The 22,343-nt window shown below is 60.5% G+C and overlaps 1 protein-coding gene across 3 annotated transcripts in view; it reads right to left on the minus strand.

Moving 5' to 3' along the window:
• Positions 1-2,375: 2,375 nt before the first annotated feature.
• The window catches only part of SCUBE1 (signal peptide, CUB domain and EGF like domain containing 1), a gene marked incomplete at its 5' end in the record, with an annotated part of 125,981 nt that continues 106,013 nt past the window's right edge, over positions 2,376-22,343 (minus strand). For all 3 annotated transcript variants that reach the window (XM_082667048.1, XM_082667050.1, XM_082667049.1), the window contains 12 exons: positions 2,376-2,564; positions 4,755-4,834; positions 5,219-5,371; positions 6,922-7,119; positions 8,698-8,859; positions 10,775-10,942; positions 12,249-12,410; positions 15,458-15,661; positions 16,379-16,516; positions 17,303-17,419; positions 18,408-18,512; positions 18,871-18,990. In XM_082667048.1, coding sequence (XP_082523174.1) covers positions 2,412-2,564; positions 4,755-4,834; positions 5,219-5,371; positions 6,922-7,119; positions 8,698-8,859; positions 10,775-10,942; positions 12,249-12,410; positions 15,458-15,661; positions 16,379-16,516; positions 17,303-17,419; positions 18,408-18,512; positions 18,871-18,990 — 1,760 coding nt within the window. In that variant the 3' untranslated portion in view covers positions 2,376-2,411. The remainder of the gene's footprint in view (positions 2,565-4,754; positions 4,835-5,218; positions 5,372-6,921; positions 7,120-8,697; positions 8,860-10,774; positions 10,943-12,248; positions 12,411-15,457; positions 15,662-16,378; positions 16,517-17,302; positions 17,420-18,407; positions 18,513-18,870; positions 18,991-22,343) is intronic.

Consider the following 22,343-nt stretch of genomic DNA (forward strand, 5'->3'; position numbering starts at 1 on the left):
AGGGCTGACGAGGTTCAGGAAAGACCCCACCCCTGGACTCTGAGTCCCCTGATGGCGCGGCAGGTGGTTTTACTGGGGAGGGAGGGCTGGATGGTGACAGCGGGTGGCTGGCGAATTTGGATTGCGGGCTCCCTGGCACTCGAGACGGTGCGGGGCCCACGTCTGCACTGCCCCGTCCTGCTCTGCCCGGGAGACACGGGGCACGGTCTGACCACAGTGGTGGTGAGAGCCGTGGATCGGGGTGGAGCCACCGAAAGGGTGGGTAGGTTAGTGGGTATGTGGGTGGCAACTGCCGGAAACCACCCAAAGGAGCAGCAGGAAGTGTTCAAGAGAGATGAGAGCTCTTTCTGGTCCCCTCTGGACCAGATTAATGCTTTTTGAGAGCATTAAAAACCACCCCCAAAACCAAAAACCCTTCCCAGTGCCCTCCCCTGGGTAGCTATTGCTGGGGGCCGATTCCGGAGGACACACCTAATTTCTGGGGAGGACCAGGGGCTTGACGCGGAGGACAGGCCTCTTTCTGGAAACTGTGACTGGCCTTCAAGGACTGTGACCAGGGGAGGGGCAGTGTGGCCTGGACGGGGCTCCCCAGCTGACACTGCGCTACCGACCAAGTGCAGCGCCCTCCCCACTTGAGTTGGATTTTGGAAGAGAAGGTGCTGACGGCAGCATTAGTCAAGCTGGGGACCCGCCGCTGAGGACGCAGGTAACGGCGGTGAGGAACTCCAGAGCGCCGAGCCCCGCTGTGGACTGTAAAATCCGCCCTGACCTGTTCACCACCCAGCCCGGGACCTCCAGGCCTCACGCCCTCAGCGCCACAGCCATTCTCAAGGGCGTGCTCATCCCTAGCGGCACGCGTGGGTCTGGGGCGAGGAGGAAACCACCTAGAGGCGACCAGGATGGGTGACGGGAGTTCGTGTGAGGATTCGCCCGTGTTCTTGGGATTCTAAATGTCTGTTAACCCTAAAGCCACAGAGCACCTGCGTGTCCCGCGGCTGGTGGCAGCAGCAGCGTGGCAGTGGGCGAGGCCGCGGCCTGTCGGAGGTCCTCGCTAGCTCCACCCCAGGCCCTGGCTCCTGGCTGAGCGGGACACGGCGCAGCCCGGTCACACTCCAGACTTTGCTTCTTTACAGAGAGACTCTGTGAGGGAGGCCACAGGGTGCAGCAGAAAGAAGACGGCACCGGAAGCCGGGCCTCCGACAGCCGGGCTGCCTCTGCCGGGGGCGGCCCCCCCCGTCCCGGGGCCCGTTTTCCTCCCTGGGCCCCGGTGCTCAGCACAGCCTGTGCTCACGGGGCAAAGCCTTGCCTTCCGGTGGCAAGGCTCCTCAGCTCGAACTCCACGGTCACGGCCTCGGGTCAGACACAGGCCCCTTCTAAAGTTTACCACTGGGCCCCGTGACCCCAGGAAGGGGTCCCAAGGGACACTGCTTTCCACTGCATTCCACTGGAGGGCAACATGCTGGCGGAGCGTGGAGCCCAGTCCCCCAAGCGTTTGTACTCCACCACGTGTCCAGGGCCGACCTGCCTCACCCCCGGTCTTGGAGGCTCCTGGCCTTTGTAAACAGACGTGGCAAGTGCTTGGAGGAGCAGTTTAATCGGTCAGGGAAGCCAGCGACAGCTGGGAGAAGACGGGGCGATTAATATTTACAGCTGCTAAAGAGAATTCTCCTAAAGTACCCACAAATAGAAGTATGTATATCTTTATCTTTAGATTCATGTACACATAGTACTTAATTAGATGCTCTATCACGGGAAAGCAGCAATCTACGGTTTCCTCTCCCAGCACCTCTTTTCTGTCCCATCACAGAATCCTGAGAGCCCAACCGCACTCGTCCGTGTCCTGGGCCCACGGCCAGAGGAGCTGGCGGGTGTGGACGCCCTGCCAGCATCGACACTGGCTTATCATAGCCCCCAGACGAGCCTTCACCACCCCTGCTTCCACGGCCTGGCCTCCTGTCTTGGATTCTGCCTCTGAGAGCCCCCCTGAGACATGGCAGCCATGCCCCTCTCTCCCCTGAAGCACCAGGCAAAGGGCACGTGCAACCTCCAGAGGTCAGCTCTGCCCGGGACCCGCCTGGGTGGTGGCCGAGCGTCCTGGGTCCGGGTGGCGTCCGCTGGTGCCAGCTCAGGAGAGGGCGCTATTGGTGTCCTGGAAGGAGCAAGAAAGGCTGCCTTAAGCAACGTTTTCCCACGGGGGCGGCATCAGAGGAGTGCAGCCGGGCTGGGGTCTCTGCCTGCATATGTGGTCTCGCCCGCCACGGGCTGGCCAGCGATTCCTGAAGGGCAGACGCCACGGCTATTCCCAAGGCAGCGTGGAGGCCCACGGAGCCGCCTTTAGCTTCGACTGTGGAGGGGAGGAGCTCTCTCCTCCCCGGGTAGCCGGCACCCCAAGCAGGGCAGCTGCACCAGTGTTATTTGTAGGGTCGCAGGAACCGGGACACCTTGGAGCGCAGCAGTTTGATGAAGGACCGTGGGAACATCTCCTTGGACTCCTGGGCTGTGTACTTGAAGTAGTTCTGGGGATGCGCCAACACGTCGAAGAGGGCCTTGATCAGCTTCTTGTCCTGCAAGACACGTGAGGCCAGGGTGAGGGGCCTGGGGCCAGGCTGGAGGGCCCTGGCCGCTCGCCTCTGCGATGCCCGGCGCCCTGGAGGGGCCTGAGGGTGTCTGCAGGGATGGCGGAAGGGGGAAGAGGCTGGGCTGGCTGGTGTGTTTCAGGACCCTACAGACTCTTTGCCACGAATAGCTTTTCGGTTTTAATAGCCTAATTGGTTTTTTAATAGTCTATTCGTTTTAACTCTTGGAGTTCCAGTCACATTTTATCTTAAAAGGGTGCGCTGCAAAAACACAACAGCCAAACCCCCCAGGTTGAAAACCAGAGCACACGGAGTAGACAGCAAGGCTTTGGAGGCCGATAGGCCGGACTGGAAACCGCAGCTGCACCATCTCCTCCCTAGTGCCTTAGCCCTGGGAAAACGGCCCTGCTGCTCTGAACTTGAATTATTCATCTGAATGACGGGGTGATGACCCCTCCTCTTAGGGCTGGGCGGAAGAGGAAATGGAGTCTTGAGAGCCAAGGGCCTGGCCCAGGGGTGCTCGGCACAGGTGTGCCGCGAGGGTCCAGGCGGCCCACGCTCAGGCGCCGTCACTCACCAGCTGGGCACCCTCTCAGAGCCCAGCATCATCATCTGTAAAGTGGGGCGATGCCACCTGGAGGAGAACCTCCAGTGACCGGCAGCCACCGCACCGCGTGCTTCCTGCCCCACGAGCTCATCATCTCAAGCGGCCGTCTTGGGGTGTGACTCGTCCCGGCGTGTGTGAGCGGGCACACGCACGCACACGTGCACACGCGCAGACACACACACACACACACACACACACACACACACTCCCTCTCCCCTGTGTACACATGCACCCACGCCCTTGGAGACACTGGTGGAGTTCCTCCCATGTGCTGGGTGCAGTGCCAGGTGCCGGGGAGAGTGTTGAGGGGGCAGCCCTGTGGTTCCTTCCCCATGTGGGGGGGACGGGGCCCAAATAATCACAGGACAGACCTAAACTGCAGGCCTGACGGCCAAGAAGGGGGGCCACCTGGGGCCCTCAGAACGCAACCTGGCTCGGGAGGTCCAGAGGATAGGACACCTGGGCTGAGAGCAGCAGGGACGGGAGGACGTCCACTGAGGAGAGGATGGGGCGAGCGTTCCTGGGAGGCCGTGGCCAGTGAGGTGGGGAGCGGAGGCCTGAGAGCCGCCGTGGAGGCAGGTGGTAGCTGTGCCAGGCTGGGCCTCGCTGGCCAAGGCTTGGTCCTGAGAGATGGGAACACTTCTAGCTCTGAAAAGATGCTCCCAGCTGCAGGGTGGAGCTGAGGACAGAGGGCCGGGGCGAGGACGAGAGAGGGCCGGGGCAGGACAGAGTCGGAGAGGCCAGGACGACCCTCTGGTTCCCACTAAACAGACAGGTGCCTGAGGAGGGCGACGAGGGGCTTCGTGCCCCGAGACCCCCAGGTCTCATCCGGGTAGGGCAGCAGGGGGCAAACCTCTTGGCTTACAAACTGCCTACTGTGTGCAGGAGTGCTCCAGGCCTGGGCTCGGAGACTCTGTGAGCCATCCCAGTTTCTCAGACGTGAGGCGGGGCTCAGACAGCTTGCCTCAGACACCCAGCTGGGAGGTGGCAGCTGGAGCAGAAGTTAGCGAGGGACTGGCCGGCCCCGCTCTGACCCTCCACGCCACCCTCGGCTCCCAGGCTGGGGGTGCTGTCTGCCCAGGGCTGGGCCGGGGCCAGAGCCCAAGCCGATCCCTGAGTCTGGCTCCTCATGGTGACAACCTGGGCCCTGACCCGGCCTGTGCCCGCCGTGTGACGGCCACAGCCCCCAGATGACTAGGTGGCTCTGCTTCTCAGGACGTGGGCGGGATGAGGAGGGAGTGAGTCCCAGAGGCAGCGGAGGATTCTCCTTATTTTAAGAGACCACGCTGTCGAGCTCTCCCCATTTCACAGATGAGGAAAGTGAGGCCAAGAGCTCATAAGGAACCTGCCCACGGGCACGTCAGCAGGTCCTGGGCTAGAAGGACACATGCACTGGACCAGCCCTGCCCCTGGCCGCCTGCTCCCATCACCTTCTCTTCTCCTGTTATCACTCTCCTCTCCTCACTTCTGTGCAGGGCTGGGATTGGGGCTGGGGGCAGGGATGGCCCTGGATCATCACAGGCCACCATCGCAGGATTATATGATCCCTTCCCACAGGGACGCTCACTCACTTTCAAAATTTCCTGGTGATTCTCCGAGGCGTAGAGCCGTCCATCGCGGACGATATCTTCTATTAACTTCTGGTAGTCCTCTGCGAAGGCCGCCGGTGGGGAAGGGAGAAAGGTGAGGGTAGAGGCTGAAGGCGAAAGTTCCTCCTGCCTCCTGCTCCCGTTAGCCTCGGCCCTCCCCCAGGGCTTCAGACTTCGTGCCTTTGTCTCCTCCACCCACACTGGTCTCCTCCAGGTTTGATTAGCTAGAAAACCCCTACACAACCCTCAAAACCCTGCTTGGGTAGCACCTCCCTCTGAGGCCCACAGACACCACTAATAGCTCCCTCATCTGCACCACCCTGTCCCCCTTATGGGCCTGTCTGGACCCCACAGTCCCCCAAGGCTGGAGCTCCCTGAGGCCGGGGAGGTGTGATTTGTTTCGTGTCCCCAGGGCCAGCCTGGGTGCGCAGTGGGGCCACACTCACCGTCGTAGGTGACATAAGGTACTTGGAACCCTTTGCCGCTGTTGCCTTCATTGGATTTGAACTGGATCCAGAGCTTCCTGGAGCGGGAGGTGAAGGCGATGGGCCTCTCGTAGGTCTGGCAGGTCTCATAGGTGGTGATAGAGGTGGGTGAGGCTGGGGGTGGGGCAGGGGGTGGAGGCACGTCATGGTTGAGCTGCCCCAGATCCACAGCTCCTTACCCGGTCCCTGACCTCCTGCCACAGGCCTCTGGCCTCCCCACTCAGTCAGCCATCCAGCACCCACAGCACCCAGTCCCCCAAACACTCCAGCTCTCCAGTCCCCGCACTTGTTCCCTCGGCCCCAAACGCCCTTCCCGACCCTCAGCCGCAGTTCCTACTTGTCCCTCTGAGACAAGTTTCTGTGCCTCCTCCTCCAGGAAGCCTCCCTGACTGCTCCACCCCCACCCTACTCTGTCTCCTCTCTGCTCTGTGAACACTGTACTACAGCCCTTCTCTATAGGGTTGTCACTGTCTCCCTGCCAACTGCTCCTCAAGGACAGGGCTCACGCCTGCACCCAGCACAGAGCCAGGGCTTGGGTGGGGGGTCAGTCTCCTCTCCCGGTGAGCAGATGAACAAGGGTGAGCCTGCTGACCCCTGGGGTGCCTGGGGCTGTCCAAAGGGTGCCTCACTTCCTCACTGCTCCCTGAGGGAGCTTTCCTGAGGTGTCCTCGAGGTGGGAGAGGCTGGCCTCCCTAGAGCTCAGCTCTGTGGACAGACAGTGGAGGGGAAGATGTGGACTAGGGAGGCTGGTGATGGGAATGGGTGGGGGATGGTCCTGGGCTGGGCTCTGACTGGCTGTAGGACCCTGGCCGGGTACCTTGCCCTTCTTGGCCTCCCAGGCCGCCCATTCACACACTGGGGGCCATTTCCTGCTCATCAGCTGCACTGAGTGGGCGGTGCAGGCACCTGGTAACAATGCAGCACACAGTGGACAAGGCCCTTCCCCCTCCCCCGTCCCCCCCACGCTCCTGCTCCTCTGGCTGGTCTCTGTGTATCAGACACATCCCAGGCCCCGGTGGGTGGACACATTTGTGTGTCTGTCTCGTTCCCCTCCTTCTTCCCTAACATTCTGACCTGGGGCTTGCTCCCTGGGGGCACTGTGGCCTTACCACAGCAGCGAGGTCCCCAGCCGAGGCACAGGCCATAAGGGGTTCTACCCAGTCCCTGGGGAGTCTCAGGGATCCCCACCTTTCTCGCTGCCGTGGCCATTTGGGCAGGCGCTCGTGCCCACCCACTGCTGAGGGGCTGGCCCATCGCTCAAAGTCTCACCCGGAGGCCCCATGGGGGTGGGGAGCGGGGAGGCTGCAGCTCACAGAGCGGGGGAGTGGCGCCCTGTGTGAGTGCACAGGCTGGCCCTTCACCACCCCTCCAAGCACAGAGGGGGGAAGAGGCCCTGCGGGGCAGGGGGTGCTCCTGGGGGCTCACCCTGGGCGGTGTGGCGGGATGCGGGAGAAATGGGATGAGAGACAGGTTTGTGGTCAGCATCGAGACCACACCTGACCAGGTCCGGATTCCCACACTTAGGACACACCCTAAGCTCTCCGGACCTTTCCACACAGCTCTGGAAAGCCCAGCCCCTGGGGTCGGAGGTGAGTGCCCCGCGGAGCTGTGCCGCGGGGGAAGGGCGGGCGTGTGGTTGAGGCCTCCCCCCGGACGGCACGTACCGCTCTTCCTCATGACCAGGACGTCGCCACACCCGTCCTCGATGGGCAGGAAGATCTCGGGGACCACGATGAGGATCCTGCGCTTGGGGGGCGGCGAGATGTGCCACACGCACTCGGCGTTGGCCGGGTAGTCGCCAGGGTAGTTGGGGGACTCAATGTAGCCCGTGTAGTCGCCGAGCTCGCCGCCGCAGTGCTGGTCTGTGGGCACCACGGCCCGTGCCCTGGTCAGGCCCGGCTGGCCCTCAGGGCAGGGCTGGTAGGTGCTCCGCCCCCTCTTTGGCCCCCCTCTACCCGGTCCTCCCTGCCGGCAGGCCAGGCTCCAGGCCGGTCTTCCCTCGGGGGCCCCTCAGCGGGGGGCGGGTCCCCGTTCCGTGTTGGTTCTCGGAGGCCCAGCCCCGGGTGCCTCCTTCCTGGGCTGCCTCACCTGGACCTCCGCGGCCGGGCCTCGTCCTGGCCTCCTGCCTGGAGCTGCTCGCCCCCCCGGCAGGCGCGTCCATGTCCCCGCCGCTGCCAGCTCCCCACCAGCCCGTGCTCTCCTCCGTGTCTCAGCCGAGGCCAAGTGTGCCCCAACGCCCCCTTTCTCTCCACTCACTCGTCTGTGCAACCCTTTGTTCCACATCCCCTGCGTGCCCCCCAGGTGCCAGGTGTGGCCCTCCCCAGGGAGCAGCAGGCTCAGGGACCAGCAAGAGACACGCTTCCCCACCTTTGCAAGTCTAGCTAAGCCGTGCATCCTCAAAGAGGCCAAATGTGACTTTTTTATGAGCTAAACGGTTCCTAGCTTAACTGCATAAAGGAAGTTATGCAAAGAAAACTGAGTGTAAATGCTAAATACCCGTAATTTTCTCACACGTTTTCATTTAAAGATCTCCTCACGTCAAAATTTCTGGGAAACATTTCATTTTCACCTTATCATTGCAGAAGCTTCCCTCCCACTTTCCCCCCACTTTTCCTCATTAGGACGTTTAAACACTTAAAACCCTGCTACGCTGAGCTGCCGCAGGAGGCCGTGAGCCCAGCGGGGGCAGCCCAGGCAGAGGGGACGGCGTCCACGTCGAGGATTAAATCTCCTTCACGGGCCATTAGGCTGTTCCAAACATGACCAGCAGCCCAGGAAAGGAGTCACTGGCTGGAAAGTGATTAGGGAAAGGGTAAAATACCAGAACGTATGCCCTAAAGGGCTCTGAAAAGTGAATGAGAAATCCCTAAAGACAGCACCCTCTGGGTTAGGCCCAGACGACTTGCTGGTGAGGGGCTCGGAGATCTATCTCCCAGATTGTCTTACGCTGCCACGTTTCTTTTGGCTAAAACGGGGCTTCCTACAGACACAGGGCGGCCGTCTGGTCTCCCTCTTCCTCCTGCACCCTTGGTACACCCTGACCATCCTGTGCCTTCAGAGCTGCAGGGTCTGGCGTGGGCAGCTGCCCCACAAGCCTCCTTGGCAGGGGCCCTGACTCTTCCCTCCGCAGACCCAGAGCCTGGAGTGGGGCCTGGCCCGGCACTGAGGCGCAGGTGAGACACGGGAACCGATGAACGACGGCGCGATCAGGTCGCTCCGTGGAGCGCAGGGGGCTGGCCAAGCCGGCCGCACCTTCCACACCACAGGGTGTCCCACCGAGTGCATGTGCGGATGTGACGGGCCAGGGAGGAGTCACCGGCCTCCCGGTCTGTGTCACCGCGGACACGACCTGAGGTCAGGACTCACCCTGCCCTCACAGCCTGCCCCCAGCCCCCTCCCGGCACCCGCAGCTCCTCGGCCGTGGGAAAAGCAGCACCTACTTTTGCAGTGTGTGACGTTGGTGGAGCCGTCGAAGTCTGTGCTGGTGTTGCCAGGACAGGTGATGCAGTGGTTCTGGCCAAACTCGGGCTGGTAGGTGCCGACAGGGCAGCGGATGCACCGGTGGGTGGTGGTATTGTAGTGGTGGCCGGGGGAGCAGTGCACTGTGGTGGGGGGGGACCGGTGGGAAAGGGCAGGCGGCATTCTCCCCGGGACTCCCTGCCCTTGAGGGCTGACTCAGCACAGAGTTCAAGGCCCCTTCCCATTGCCCGGTAACCTTCCACCACCCGCGCCCAGTCCCTGAGTGGCCGACCCATCTGCTCCCTGCCCCTGCCCGCAACAGTGCAGGGTGTGCCGTGGACCACGGGTTCTGAGCAGCGAGCCAGGCAGACAGACCCCTGCCCTGGGGCCAACATCGTACTCTGGCTGCGTGGGATGCCCGTCTGTCCCTCCACTGGGGATAATAAACGGAAAGTGAGATGCCGTAGGGCCGGCTGTGGAGGGAGGCGAGGGAAGGCGGCATGGAGGGGACCGACGTGGAGACCCGAGGAGTGTGGAGCTGGCCCGGAGGTGGGCCGTGTCTGTGCCAGCTGTGGCCGGAGCAGAGGTCAGGGGCCACGGTGAGCACTGGGCTTTCCTCTGAGAGAGGAAGGCCACCTGGAGCTGCCCCGTGTCCCCGGCTGCCGCACTGGGAGTGGGCTCTGGGGGAGGGGGGAGCGGAGGCCCAGGCAGGCCAGGCCAGGGCCATCGGGGAGGGGTGGCGGTGGCCTGGGTCAGGGTCACTCTGCGTCTGTTTATTATTTTATTTTATTTTTGGCTGCGCTGCGTGGCATGCAGGATCTTAGTTCCCCGACCAGGGATCGAACCCATGTCCCTGGCAGTGGGAGTGCGGAGTCTTAACCACCGGACCGCCAGGGAAGGCGCAGTCGGGCTGTTTAGAAGCTAGAGCTGCAGGGGCTGCGGACAGACTGGGTGTGAGGTGAGGGGGAAAGAGCACTTAGAGTGACGCCAAGGCTCCCGTGAGCACCTGGCAGGAAGAGCCGCCGTGCACCAGAGGGGAGCCTGGACCTGTGGAATCTGAGATGCTTGTTAGATACGATGTGGAGCTGTGGCCTGGCGGGAGGGCAGAGTCCAGTTCAGGGGAGAGGCTGGACGGGGAACAAGCTGGCGGCACCCGTGCAGAGATGCTACCTAAAGCGAGCAGATGAGTTTATCCAGACTCGAGAGCAGCGCGTGCAAGGGGCCTGGGACGGCCCAGCACTTGGGGGCGGGGCTGCGGGAGGCCGAGTGGGGCCTGGGGCCCAGGCGGAGAAGCGGCAGGAAGAGCACCCCAAGGGGGCCACGTCCCAGTCTCGGGAGACGCGGACAGAACTGACTTGGGCTCCAGCAACTCAGGGACCCTGTGGGCCGCCTTGATGGGAGCAAATGCTGGGCGGGCGTAGTGCGGTGACAGTCGGACTGGCTGGCGGGGATTCGGAGAGAATGAGAGGAGAGGAAGTGGAGTCCAGACACTCCTTCTGCGAGGCTAACGGTAAAGGGGGGAAAACCCGGCAGGAGCCAGGGGGAGGTGGGCTGGAGAGCTGGGGAAGGTTCAGAGTCTGCATGCCGGGCCATCAGCGGGTGGGGAGGACTGTCCCTCTGTAGAGAGTCGAGCCTGGGGCGGCGGTGCAGCTTCGGTGGTGTGGAGGGGAGGAGGGGCCGCACTGCAGGGCCCCGGCAGCCCTGACGACCTCTGACCTCTGACCTCACCCCACTGCCCCTCCTCACCTTCCTCCCCTCCCAACCTTCCTCCCAGTGCAGCTCAAAGCCTCCCCAGTGTCTTGAGGAGCTGGCGGCTGGGGGCTCAGAGCTCCGGGCTGGAGCCTCAGCGCCTGCCTGGCTCTCTCATCCGAGCCCTCAGGCAGGCCTGTGCTGGACCCCCGCCGTCCCTGTCCTCGTGTGCAGCACAGAGCTCGTCACCAGCGTCCACTGCTTGAGGCTCCAGGCTCCTCCTCTGACCGTGGAGGTTTGCCAGGGCAGGAAATGAGGGGCATCCAGGGAAACTGACCCCGAGCAGAGGGGTGGGTGGGGAGTCCTCACCTTTGGCCTCACAGTCTTGGAAGGCGGCTGTGCCCTCGTGCTTGGTGAGCAGTCCCCCTCCGCAGGGGAAGCAGCCTGTGCGCCCAGGCTCAGGCTGGTACGTGCCCACGGGGCAGGCCTGGCAGGGCCGGAAGCCGTCGGTGGAGAAGAAGCCTGGAGAGCACTGGCCTGCAAGTCAGAGGTCACGGCTCAGGCTCTGGGGCGGGGCGCCTCGGTGCAGGCGCGGCGCTCAGCTCAGCCCTCGCCTGTCCTGGGAAAGGCACCAAGGCACCGGGGCGGCGGGTCGTGGGGGAGGAGTGCCCTGTGTGGTCTCGGTCAGGCCTGGCTTTTCTCCTCCCACCAGCTAGAAGGGCCGTGGGCTGAGAAGTGGCCTTGCTCCAGAGCTGAGAAGTGTGGACACCACATGTGGAGGTGGGAGGTCATGGAGGCCGTTTATTTAGGGGGCTTTGCCCAGGGGGCGGGCCACACTGTCTTCACATGAGGACCTGGGGCTCTTAAGCTCCAGGCTGATGCTGCCTTGCCTATCTGCCTGGCTGGGCCTGAGCGGAGGGAGGGGGTTCTGTGAGGTCCCTAGGGCACAGCTGGGACAAAGGGAGGAGACAACACGTTCCAGCAAGATGTCAGGATGTAGAGGGTATTCCGGCACTGAGCAAGGCATGGGTTTAGTGCCCTGGAATTCTCTGCTCCCCCAGTGGCCTCTCTGTGCTCTCTGACAGGTACTACCTCCCCTGGGGCACAGACCACACTCTCCTGGAGGGGACAGGGGCCAGCCTGCAGGGACTCAGGGCTGGGCTCTGATCTCTTGTGTCCCCCAGAGAAGGCTGGAGGTCTCCGCCACCCTAAGGGTCCCACTCCCCAGCACACCTCTCCCCATCCATTCTCTTGGGTGAGCCCCACAATGGCCCGGGAAGGGAGGCTGATGGGGGGAAGGCTACAAGCCCATTTCACAGATGAGGTTAAGTGGGGTAAGTAAATGGAAAAGCTCTTTGCAAACCAAATTGTGCTCGGTAAGTTGAAAAAGGGCTCTGCAAACCGTCCACAGGCCAACTGTAAAGGTCTCTGTGTAGAGCCCATTCTCCCCAAGTATCTGGCCGCACTCCACAAAGCTTCCGACAATGATGGGTGCCCCGTGACGTGTCACGTGTTTGGTCAACTATAAAGCACTACGTACCTCCGCTATAAGCTGACCTGTAAATGAGCAAGTGGTAAACTGTGAAGTCCTTTCCAACCTGCATGGTGCAGTTTTAAAGGGCACCAAGTGCAGCCCAGCGCCGGCTCACCGCCGTGCACTCTGACACATGACGCACTTTGTAAGTGCAGCTGCGTGGAAGTCCTGACAGGCTCTGGAAACGGCAAAGAGCTTTACAAGAGACCACAAGGCACCCGGGCCTTTGCCTTGGGAACCTAGGTGGAGACAGGAGGTGCCCTGTTCCCCCACCCCCGGCTGCTCTTTGCAGGGAGGGCCCCTACTCGCCTCCACACTCGGATACGTTGCGGGCACCGGCCAGGCCGAGCCCGTCGCTGCTGGGGCACGGCGTGCAGCTGAGCTGGCCGTTCCCGTCCTGGTAGGTCCCCGGCGTGCACGGCACACACTGGCCTGGCTCTCCGCTGAAGTAGGTGCCAGGCCCGCAGGTCACTGCGGAGGCAACGTGGAGAGACTGCTGGGGGCAGAGGTGGGGAGATGCAGCCAGGCGGTCTGGCCGTCTGTCTGCTGGTGCCTCAAGCCCAGGCTCTGCCCTTCCACATGGGGCCCAGCTCTCGCCCTTGTGGCTCCAGGGGCACAGAGGGGCCCAGACCCATCCCAGAGGAGCCAGGCGGTGGTCATCTGTGAGGACCCTGTCCTGGTCTCATGCGCCCTCCTGCCTGCTGCCACTCAGGGTCCCCTGCAGATCCCTCGCCTCAGCCCTCTCGTAAGTGTCTCTGCAGGGACTTTCGTCCCCTCTCTGCTTCACATGCTGCCCTCCAGCCCTGGGCCCTCGGCCTGTGTACCAACGGCCTCCTAGATGCCCCACAGTCAACTTCATCCAAACCACGCTCCCCTGCCGGCTCCCCCTTCCTTCCCCGTGAGGCGGAGTTGGCACCTGAGGACGTGGGGCTCAGGTGCAGAGGGGCTGGGGGAGCGACAGGGGCCTGGGGGCTGAGGATACAGAGATGCTGGGCTGAGGAGAGCCAGTGTGGTTGGCTGCATTGGCCACGTAAGCAAAACTGATGAGTAAGTAAGGGAACTGACGGAGAAAATAAGTTAAGGAGAAAGGGAGCTGAATGCTTCATGGGACAAGATATTTAGAAACATGGAAAAATAACATGAAAAACAAGTTAGAACGAATACTGAGGTACTGAATTGGAGGTACTGGTATGAACTCATGGTTTTATAAAACACACACACACACACACATACACACACACACAGCTACAGGAATAGCATAGGTACATAGGTCTCCAGGTAATATATGCCTACCTATACTTTCTAGTTCTGTCCAATGAGAGGGCAGTGACACTCCAGTAGCAATGAGTACCTCAGCTCTCGCTTTCTACACACTCTCCTCCTCTAAAAGGAACAGGGGTCCTTGGAGTTTTGGCTGATTCCAAGGCAGGGGAAGCACAAGCTGAGTCTGAAACATCTTTAGTGCCGGACACTCAGTGAGTGACGGAGCCGTGTCAAAGGACACAGGGGCCGAGCTGATGGGGCGCCCACTGGCTGAAGCGGGGGCCATCTGAGCACCGAACTAAGCCACGTTAGGAGTGGATTACAAGCCAGTGAGGAATCTGTGAGTCCACACTGACATAAATGCATAGGTATATAGATACATGCCAACATGTGGGAGAAGGGAAAGCTCTCTCTTGCACTAGAATGCTAATAAATGTAGGAGGGATGATAGAAGTAGAGAACACGGCTTGGCAGCAAGTGTAGAGGTGGCTAATTTGGCGGCTGTCAGCGAGTGGATGGTAGTTTGATGGGGAGCGGGGTGTCATGCACACTCCAATACATCCCCACGAAATCCTAATTGATTGCAGAGGGAAAATGGTGAATTAAGGTGGAGGAACCAGTGGTGGACCAGGGCAATACCCTGTGCCTCCTGACGGGGGCGCTGAAGAGCAGACGTGGAGCGTGGTTTTCCTGCCAAGAACGCAGGCCCTGAGTCTGGTCACCAGGAAACACCGGACGCAGCTGAGGGTCACCTTACAGAACTTAGGGCCAGCCGGGGGCAGGACAGGAGAGGCAGGGGAAGAGCCAGGAACTGCTCCAGATGAAGGATTCTGGAGACATGACCACTAAACACAACGCGGAGAGGAAAGGGATGCTGTCGGAAGAGTTGGTGGAATTTAGCAGGTGACGTAAAGGGACACAAGCGCGCCACACGCACGGGAAAGCGTGACGGCGTGAATGCTGTCAGACACCGCAGTGGGGGGATCTGCGTGAAGAAAATACGCAAGTTCTTTGTTCTGTCTGGCAGTGTTTCTGAAAGTTTGAAACTTTCAGATTAAAAATAAGTGATTAAAAATAAAAGAATGACATCCCCGAGTCCCTCCCCCTCCCCCCTTGCGGGGAAACGGTGCTGTGCCCACTCCACTGCCCCTCCCCCCACTCCTAAATCCCACCTCCTCTCCAGCGGCTCCCAGCTTGTGTCTCCGGCCCAGGCTACACTCTGTGCTCCAGATCTGTGGCTCCAACCTAGTCAGCGCCTTCACCAGGACGACTCAACGAGCGTCTCAGACTAACAAGGACAGCTGGGACCCCCGCCTCCGCCAGCCCCCTCCCCCAAGTTTCTCCCAGATCTGAAAACAATGCCATCTCTGCCCAAGTGGCCGGAACCCTTGGAGTTGTCCTTGAAGCCTCCTCCCTCACCTCCCTCTCCAAAGCGTGCTCTCAATTTCTCTCTTCCTTGTCCGCCTCTCCTGCTGCCCCTGGTTCCAGGCTCTACCATCTCTGGCTAGGTCTCCGCTCTGCTGCCGCCCCCACTTGGCCTTCCCACGGCAGAGGGCGAATGAGGCTGCTGCCAGCTCAGCGCGGGCCAGTACTTCCCAGCGCGCCCAGGGGCCAGCAAGCCCTCATCTGGCCTGTGGATACGCTCACCCGGTGGCTGCCTGCCTTCTCTCCCACGTAACCGTCAACCCCACTAGAACCAGGACTCTGTCAAGTTCACCTCTGAGCCACCGGGGGCTGTCTCTAAACCCGTCCCCTCTGGATGGGGGCCGGTCAGGTCCCCAGCCTCGTTCACTGGACCTGGCCGCCCTGCCCACGGCCCCTGCGGTGGCCTGGCCTTCCCTGCGCCTGGCAGCACCACCCCCACCCCGCCGGGGGGCCCTCAGCCTCCCGGGCATCTTCACTCTGCTCCCCCTCTGCCCTCAGCTCCCACACGCCTCCGCTGGGAAGGCTTCTCGAGCCACACGGACTGGTCCCATGCCCCTCACACCCCTCGGCTGGGGCCTTGCTGTCCCGCCCCTCCTCAGGACCGCGGGCAGGGTCACACGTACACTCGGTCCCGGCGCCAGGGGAACGCTCTTTAATGCCAGCCGTCACGTCTAAGTGCCGCGGCGCTTCTCCCCGGCAGGCCTCCTTGTCTCCCCCTGTCCTGGCCTGACGTGTCTGTCTCCTGTGGGCTCTTCACCTGGGCCCACACGGAAGGAAGGACAGAGAAAGTCTGCAGGGAGACACTGGAGTGGCTGAGGGCAGGGACTCACCGCATTTGCCGTCCTGCAGCACCTGGCCTGTGCCACACGTCCCCTGGCCCTCCAGGGCCTTGGCCGGCCGCTGGGCCACCTCGTACTCAGTGCCTGCGACCTGGACGGAGAAGTGCTGCCGGCTGACGGACTTGCGCAGAGTCTTGACGGCGGCCTGCAGGCTCTGCTCCACTCGCCTCCGCACGCACTCGGCCTCGCAGGTGTCTGCAGGGGCGGGCGAGACCCGAGCTCACGACCCCCCGCCCCGCCGCTGCGAGCCGTCTCTCTGCCAGGCTGCCCTGCTAGGCGCTGCGCTGGGCTGCGCCTCTGCTCAAAGCCTTCCCGCAGCGGCCCCGGGCCGAGGCGCCCTTGCTGCGAATGTCTGCCAGCAGGAGACTGAGGCTCCAGGAGACCGAGGCTGCGAGAGGCATGAGCCGCTCAAGGGCCCCGCAGCAGGTCTGAGTAGAAGCCCGGCCTCTGCCACTGCAACACGTCCCCTGCCCAGGGCACAGCTCACCTCAGCTCTCATTTACAGCCCAGAGGGAACTGCTGGTGTGAAACACGAGCCAGCATCCCACAAGGCCCCTGCTGGAACCTGGCAAAGACAGGTCCTTGGCCCAACGGTCCAAGCCTGGGGAGGCTGCAGGCATGCGCCCTTCCAGGCCCTGGTGAGGGCGTGGAGCAGTGGAGAGAGGCGTGTGGCTGTCACTGCGGGCCCCAGCCCCGCTCCTCTCGCGGCCCCGGGCCTCCTCTTCCACCCTGGGCTGGGTAGCTGCTCTGAGGGCCCGGCCCTGAGCCCTGCCAGGTGCCCCGCCTGCCTGGCTGGCCTCCATCTCCGGTAGCCGTGGCTTGGGTGGGAGCCTGGCTTCATGCCCAGCAGACCTCCCAGTCCTCTGTCCTCGCTGAGGCCCTCAGCACCTCCTGCGGGGACTCCTCACCCACCTGAGGCCTCTTCCATCTTTGTCTCAACCTCGAACTCTGCAGTGATGTGGGTCACCTCCTTGGATGGGGACTTTCGGCCACGGTGTCTCTTCTTGGAGGAGTCACACTTGAGGGTCACAAAGGTCACGTGGCAGTTTTCTGGACAAGGAAGGGGCCACTGTGGCAAAGGTGGCACGGGGCGGGGAGCACGGTCCTACCTCACCCTGCACACAGACTGCTGGTGGCCAGGGTCCCGCCCTGCCGAAGAGTTCATGTGCAGACGGGGAAACTGAGGCTGGAGAAGGCCAGGTCTCAGGAGGGGCCGGGCAGGCTGAGCCAGGCCCTGCACCCAGCCCTCCCGAGGCCATCACACCGCCGCACGTGAGGCACTTTGCGTATCTGCCTTAGCAAAGCCGTGCAGCTCCAGCTCGGGGCCGCTCGGCCCAGGTTAGGCCTGCTGGGTGCCGAGCTTTGTCAGGTTTGAGGAGGAACCCTAAGGTGTTCGGGAATCTTCACGGAAACAGAGCGGGCATGCGTTCCTCCTGGTCCGTTCCCCCAGGCTCTCCCCCAGGCTGCAACACCCTTCTGGGCCACCCTCATTCTAGAGAGAGCCGCTGCGTGAGCCCGGGGTTCCTCCCGTTTGGACACGACCACGCTGCGCGGGAAGCCCTGGCTCTGGGGGAGCCCATTTAACCCTGAGTGAGGCGGGCCGATGGACCCCAGGGATGCTTTTCCACTCAAATGCTGGCTTTCTTCCCCAGGGACACCACCACTGTCTATGGTCCACCAGGTGTGGCTCCTGGGGCTAAGGGACCACGGTGGTGAGGACGAAGAGAGGCCCCTACCCCTGGAAACCCAGTCCCGCTGGACCCTGGGCTCCCAGCCCCCAGGCCTGGGGACCTCCCCCCGCCCCCCGTGTGGGCGGTGCCAGGGCGGCCCACTCACCCAGCAGCAGCTGCCTCAGGGCCTCCTTTGCCGGCTCCCGGCTTCGGGGCCGGAGGTGGCACTTGGCATCTCGAATCTTGAACCGGGCCTTCTGCCTGATGAGGGTGGCAGGGGCACCTGGGGAAAGTCCAAATCCCCCCAGGTGGCGGCCTCTCCCTTGGGCAGGGAGGTGGTGGGGCCGGGGGCTGCGGAGGGAGTGCCTGAGCGTGAGGGGGCTGCCAGGGGGACAAACCCACTGGGAGCCGTGGGTGGGGACCTCTGCCGCCTTGTTTCTCTCCCTGAAAAAGGTGCAAGGGTGGACGGTGGGGTCCTGCTCGCCCCAGGGGCCATCCAGCCAGCGGTCGGTGGAGGAGGAAGGGCAAGCCTCCTGCCCTCTCCCCCATCACCAGAGCTACTCTATGCGGCTGGCGCTTTCAGGAAAAGGGGCAGCACGGACGAGAGAGGGAAGCAAGGAAGGGAAGGGGATTTGCAATGATACAGATGCCAGAGCCGCTGGGTCCTTCCAAGAGCAGAGCAGACCCTTGGACCAAAGAATCCTATAGTCACAGAAGCTTAGGATTACATCATGTGCGTATTAAGCACATCACTGAATCCAGCCTCTTGAATAGGAGAAGCTGTGGAAGCACAACCTCCTGCGGGCAGGGCAGCTGGCTGTGTCCCAAAGTGCGTGCGAGTGTGCGTGCCTCCAGTGTTCCTGGGGGGCGGTGGGGTGGGTGGGTGGTCTCCCGGGGGAGCTCTGACTCTGGGAGTTTTTAGAACCTTGTGGCCGCAGCAGATGTGACTCCCTTCACTGAAATGGAATCTGAGATCCATAGACCACTTTAGGGAGCACTTCAGGGTCACTAAACCACTCTGGAACCGTGGCCCTGAGCCGGAAGGGCCCTTCCGTGGTCCACTGCCCTTGGGCTGGGACTCAGCTTACAGCCTGCTTGCTTTTGGGTCCTGGCCCTGCTCTTAGCTCCCTGGCACCCTGAGCCATACTGGGCAGGCTCCAGGCCAGGAGGCCTTCCCTGGGCCATGCCCCTCTGTCTCCCCCTGGCCTGGCGCTGGACGGAAAGTCAAGGGGTTCCGCAGGTGCGTGCGGCGTGGACAGGCCAGGGACTACCTGAGCAGCTGAGCCCGGTGCTGGAGCCGGTGCTGTTGCGTTTCTGTAGCATCTTGCCCTGGAGGCCCGGGACACCGCAGCTCAGGCTGTAGCTGTCGTCTGAGTCTGTAGAGAGGCCAGGTCTGAGGTGGGCCTGGGTGCCCCCCTTCCAGCACCCGTACATCCTGGGGGCCTCGGAGGGGTCACTGAATGCAATGATGGCCAGGACTGACCCTCACGTCAGTCCGTTTCTGCTACACGACTACAGGCTAAGTGGCTGGGCAGGAATGCGTCCGCTGCACTTTTGAGAAGGACACTGCGGCCCCCACAGAGCCGGACGGCTGCCCAGGGTCACTCAGTGACCAGGGCTGGGGTCCTCATTCCTAGGTTGGGCTCCTCTCCTGGAGAACAGCAGGGAGCAGAGGCTGGACCCCAGGGGAGGGAGCCCCGCCCCCACGCCATCCCGGGGACAGCCCTGGGTTACCTGGCGTGAAGAGCGTGCGGGCCAGGCAGGACAGGGAGCAGGTTTCCACACCGCCCACCGTGCCGCAGGACAGCTGGGCCTGGGGTGAGGCCTTGGCCCGAGAAAGGCACTTGCCCGTCTCTGAGGAGAAGGAAGACACGAGAGGGGCTTGAGGGGCCAGGGGTGGCTTTCTGGAGCCGGCAGGGCCCCTGAGCATGGACCAATAGGAACTCCCACCACACGTCCATCCCCTGGCCAGACCGTCTTGGTGGGAGGGGGCTGGGAGATGGTAGGGTCCACATCCGTTTGGACGTAGGGGGACGCTGGGCCCAGGGAGCGGTTTGCTCCCTTCTCCCTCCAACACCAGTCCAGGCTCTCTGTGAGAAGGTCCACTCCCTGTGCCCCGATCCAAGGGCAGGGCTGGATCCTCCAGAGCAGGTGTCCCTGCCCATCTGGGGAAAGGAATGGCTGCAAATGGCCATGGGCTTCTTGGCAGTGACCAAGCACGGGAGGGTCACCGGGAAGCCCTCTCTGGGGCAGCCCCCAGACACATCCATTCGGTGTTTGACGATGTCCAGAACTGAGCTCTTCAGAGTTTCTCATGTGGAGTCGCCCCAGGGAACAGGCTGAAACAGGGGACTTACAGCTGGAATAAGCAATTGCAGTAGGGGAACTGCCAGCCTGGATGATCTTAAACATGTGGCTGAACACTTTCAAGGAAGTGTCTTAAAAGGACACAATCTAGAAATGAAAACAAACTCATGGCCCTCCAGATGAAACATCTGGCCCCCAAACAAACTCAAGACCAAAAGGCCTTTGTTCCCAAAGGATCAAGAAACTATGAACAAAAACACCTGCAGATCATACAAACCAAAAGGGCCGCTGAAGAGCCCGTGTTCTCACTGGTTAAGAAACAGAAGGACAGCCATCCACAACCTTCCAAGGGAGACGTGAGCCCCCAGCAGTTCCCCGTACTTCCTCTGACTTCCTAGAGGGGATTGTCCGCAACTACAGATGGACAGCACAGCTTTCTTGTGCGCGCCCGGCCCTGCACGTGCCCGCACGTCCTTGTGGGGACGTGGGGTATGCAGAGCACTGATGCGTCTTTCCCGGAGCCATTTCTCAGGGCTTTGTTGACAGCGAGCACCTTCTAGGGATGAGGTAACATCTCCCTCCAGACAAGAGCAGCCTGGCTTCCGTTCACTACAAAAGCGAGGGGTGAGTTTCCCAAGCTGGGCGTCCTTCAGCCGGGATGCAAATTTCCTGTCTGCGCGTCCTCCTGGGTGGACGGGACCTGGGGGGCTGCTGGCTGTGCTGTGAGTTACGAGGCTCTTGGACTCTGACCCGGGGGTCCCACGAGTCCTGCCGGCGCCCACGGAACAGGGGCAAGCTAGCTTACTCAGCTCACATGCAGAGGAGATCTGACTCTCCGCTGTGTAAACCAGCCATCTTACCACCTTAGGACATCGAAGCCCTCAGAGAAAAGTGTAAAGTCGCCTAAAAAGCAAGAGGGAAGGCCAATCGACTGGCAGTAAGGAAAAAAAGGGGAAAAAAGTACATTTGCCTTATTGTAAGCATATCTGGTTGTGAGAGAATATGCAAGAAGATGAGAAGAAGCAAATTTGAAAAGGGTCAGGGATTTGTAAAAGGCTTGAGGGGACATGAACTTGATTTGCTTTGGTTTATTAAAACCACTCAAGTAAAAACCATAATTCAAAAGGAGTCATGTACCACAATGTTCACTGCAGCTCTATTTACAACAGCCAGGACACGGAAGCAACCTAAGCGCCCATCGACAGATGAATGGATAAAGAAGATGCGGCACATATATACAATGGAATGTTACTCAGCCATAAAAGGAAACGAAATTGAGTTATTTGTAGTGAGGTGGATGGACCTAGAGTCTGTCATCCAGAGTGAAGTAAGTCAGAAAGAGAAAAACAAATACCATATGCTAACACATATATATGGAATCTAAAAAAAAAAAAAATCGTCATGATGAACCTAGGGGCAGGACGGGAATAAAGACGCAGACTTACTAGAGAATGGACTTGAGGACACGGGGAGGGGGAAGGGTAAGCTGGGACCAAATGAGAGAGTGGCATGGACATACATACACTACCAAATGTAAAATAGATAGCTAGTGGGAAGCAGCCGCATAGCACAGGGAGATCAGCTCGGTGCTTTGTGACCACCTAGAGGGGTGGGATAGGGAGGGTGGGAGGGAGACGCAAGAGGGAGGAGATATGGGGATATATGTATATGTATATGTATAGCTGATTCACTTTGTTATAAAGCAGAAACTAACACACCATTGTAAACTAATTATACTCCAGTAAAGATGTTCAAAAAAAAGAAAGGAAAAAACCCCACTCAGGTAGTGGGACTTTCTAACAACCCTCAGTTCCTTCCCGAGTTCCAGCCTGTAACGGCTCCTTTGGGATCATTATCAGAAAACAAGCCTCCCTTCTCTAGGTCAAAGGCCCTGCACGTATTGTGGGGAGGGAGCTCCTCTGCAAATGGAAGTACCAGCTAAAATACACCTACGGCGTTATTGTTAGAAGTCTCAGAAAATTCTCCTACACATGATTCAGATGACAGCCGATGGGAACCTTAATATACCTCTATTATGTACGATCAAAAAACTGAATCCCTGGGGCAAAGTTTCCACGACATCAGCAGAACGATTGGAGGAGAGCCCAGGAAGAGTCCAGACTGAATCCTCCCTGATTGCCAGAAATCATTTTTTTTTTTTGGTATCAACATGCAAAGGTTAGGCCAGGCTCTCAGGGGGCAAACTCAACAACTCGGGGAGCATCCGTGACCAAGGCTTGTCCTTCCTGCCTCAGAGCAAGCACAGCCTTGGATAAAGTCGTTGAAACGTCTTCAGATCTTGTACCAGAAGCACGTTTCAATCTGAGGGTACCACATGCAGTACAATCCCTCCTGTGACCTGAAAACACCCAGGACTTTTTCTGCTTGTCAGTGAACTAATCATGGTGTCTGGCTCCTTTCTCTTTCTCATACTACCGTCGAGCAACTCTCCTACCCCTTCCTCTTTTTTTTTTTTTGGCTGCACCACGTGGCTTTTGGGGTCTTAGTTCGCGGACCAGCGATTGAACCCGGGCCACAGTCATGAAAGTGCCAAGTCCTAACCATTGGACCGCCGGGGAATCCCCTCTCCTACCCCTTCCTGAAGGAGGGACTCGTCTCTGTGTGTCTGTACTTCAGAAGTGTTCATATCCAGAACAGATCTTTTGGATGCTCTACACCAAATCCCAACTTAATATTGTTTTGTTGATGGGACTTATCTTAAAAAATGAAGAGATCCTAAAATCCATATGGAAATTCAAGGGAAGTTCGAGAACAGCTAGATCAATCTTGAAATATGAAAAACAAAGTAGGAGGACTCACATTTTATGATTTAAAAACACTATAAAGCTACAGTGGTGTATAGGTATGAGGACAAACAAATAGATCAACGGGACAGAACT

This window comes from Grampus griseus (genome assembly GCF_964374135.1).
Source record: "Grampus griseus genome assembly, chromosome: 11".
NCBI classification, from domain to species: domain Eukaryota; kingdom Metazoa; phylum Chordata; class Mammalia; order Artiodactyla; family Delphinidae; genus Grampus; species Grampus griseus.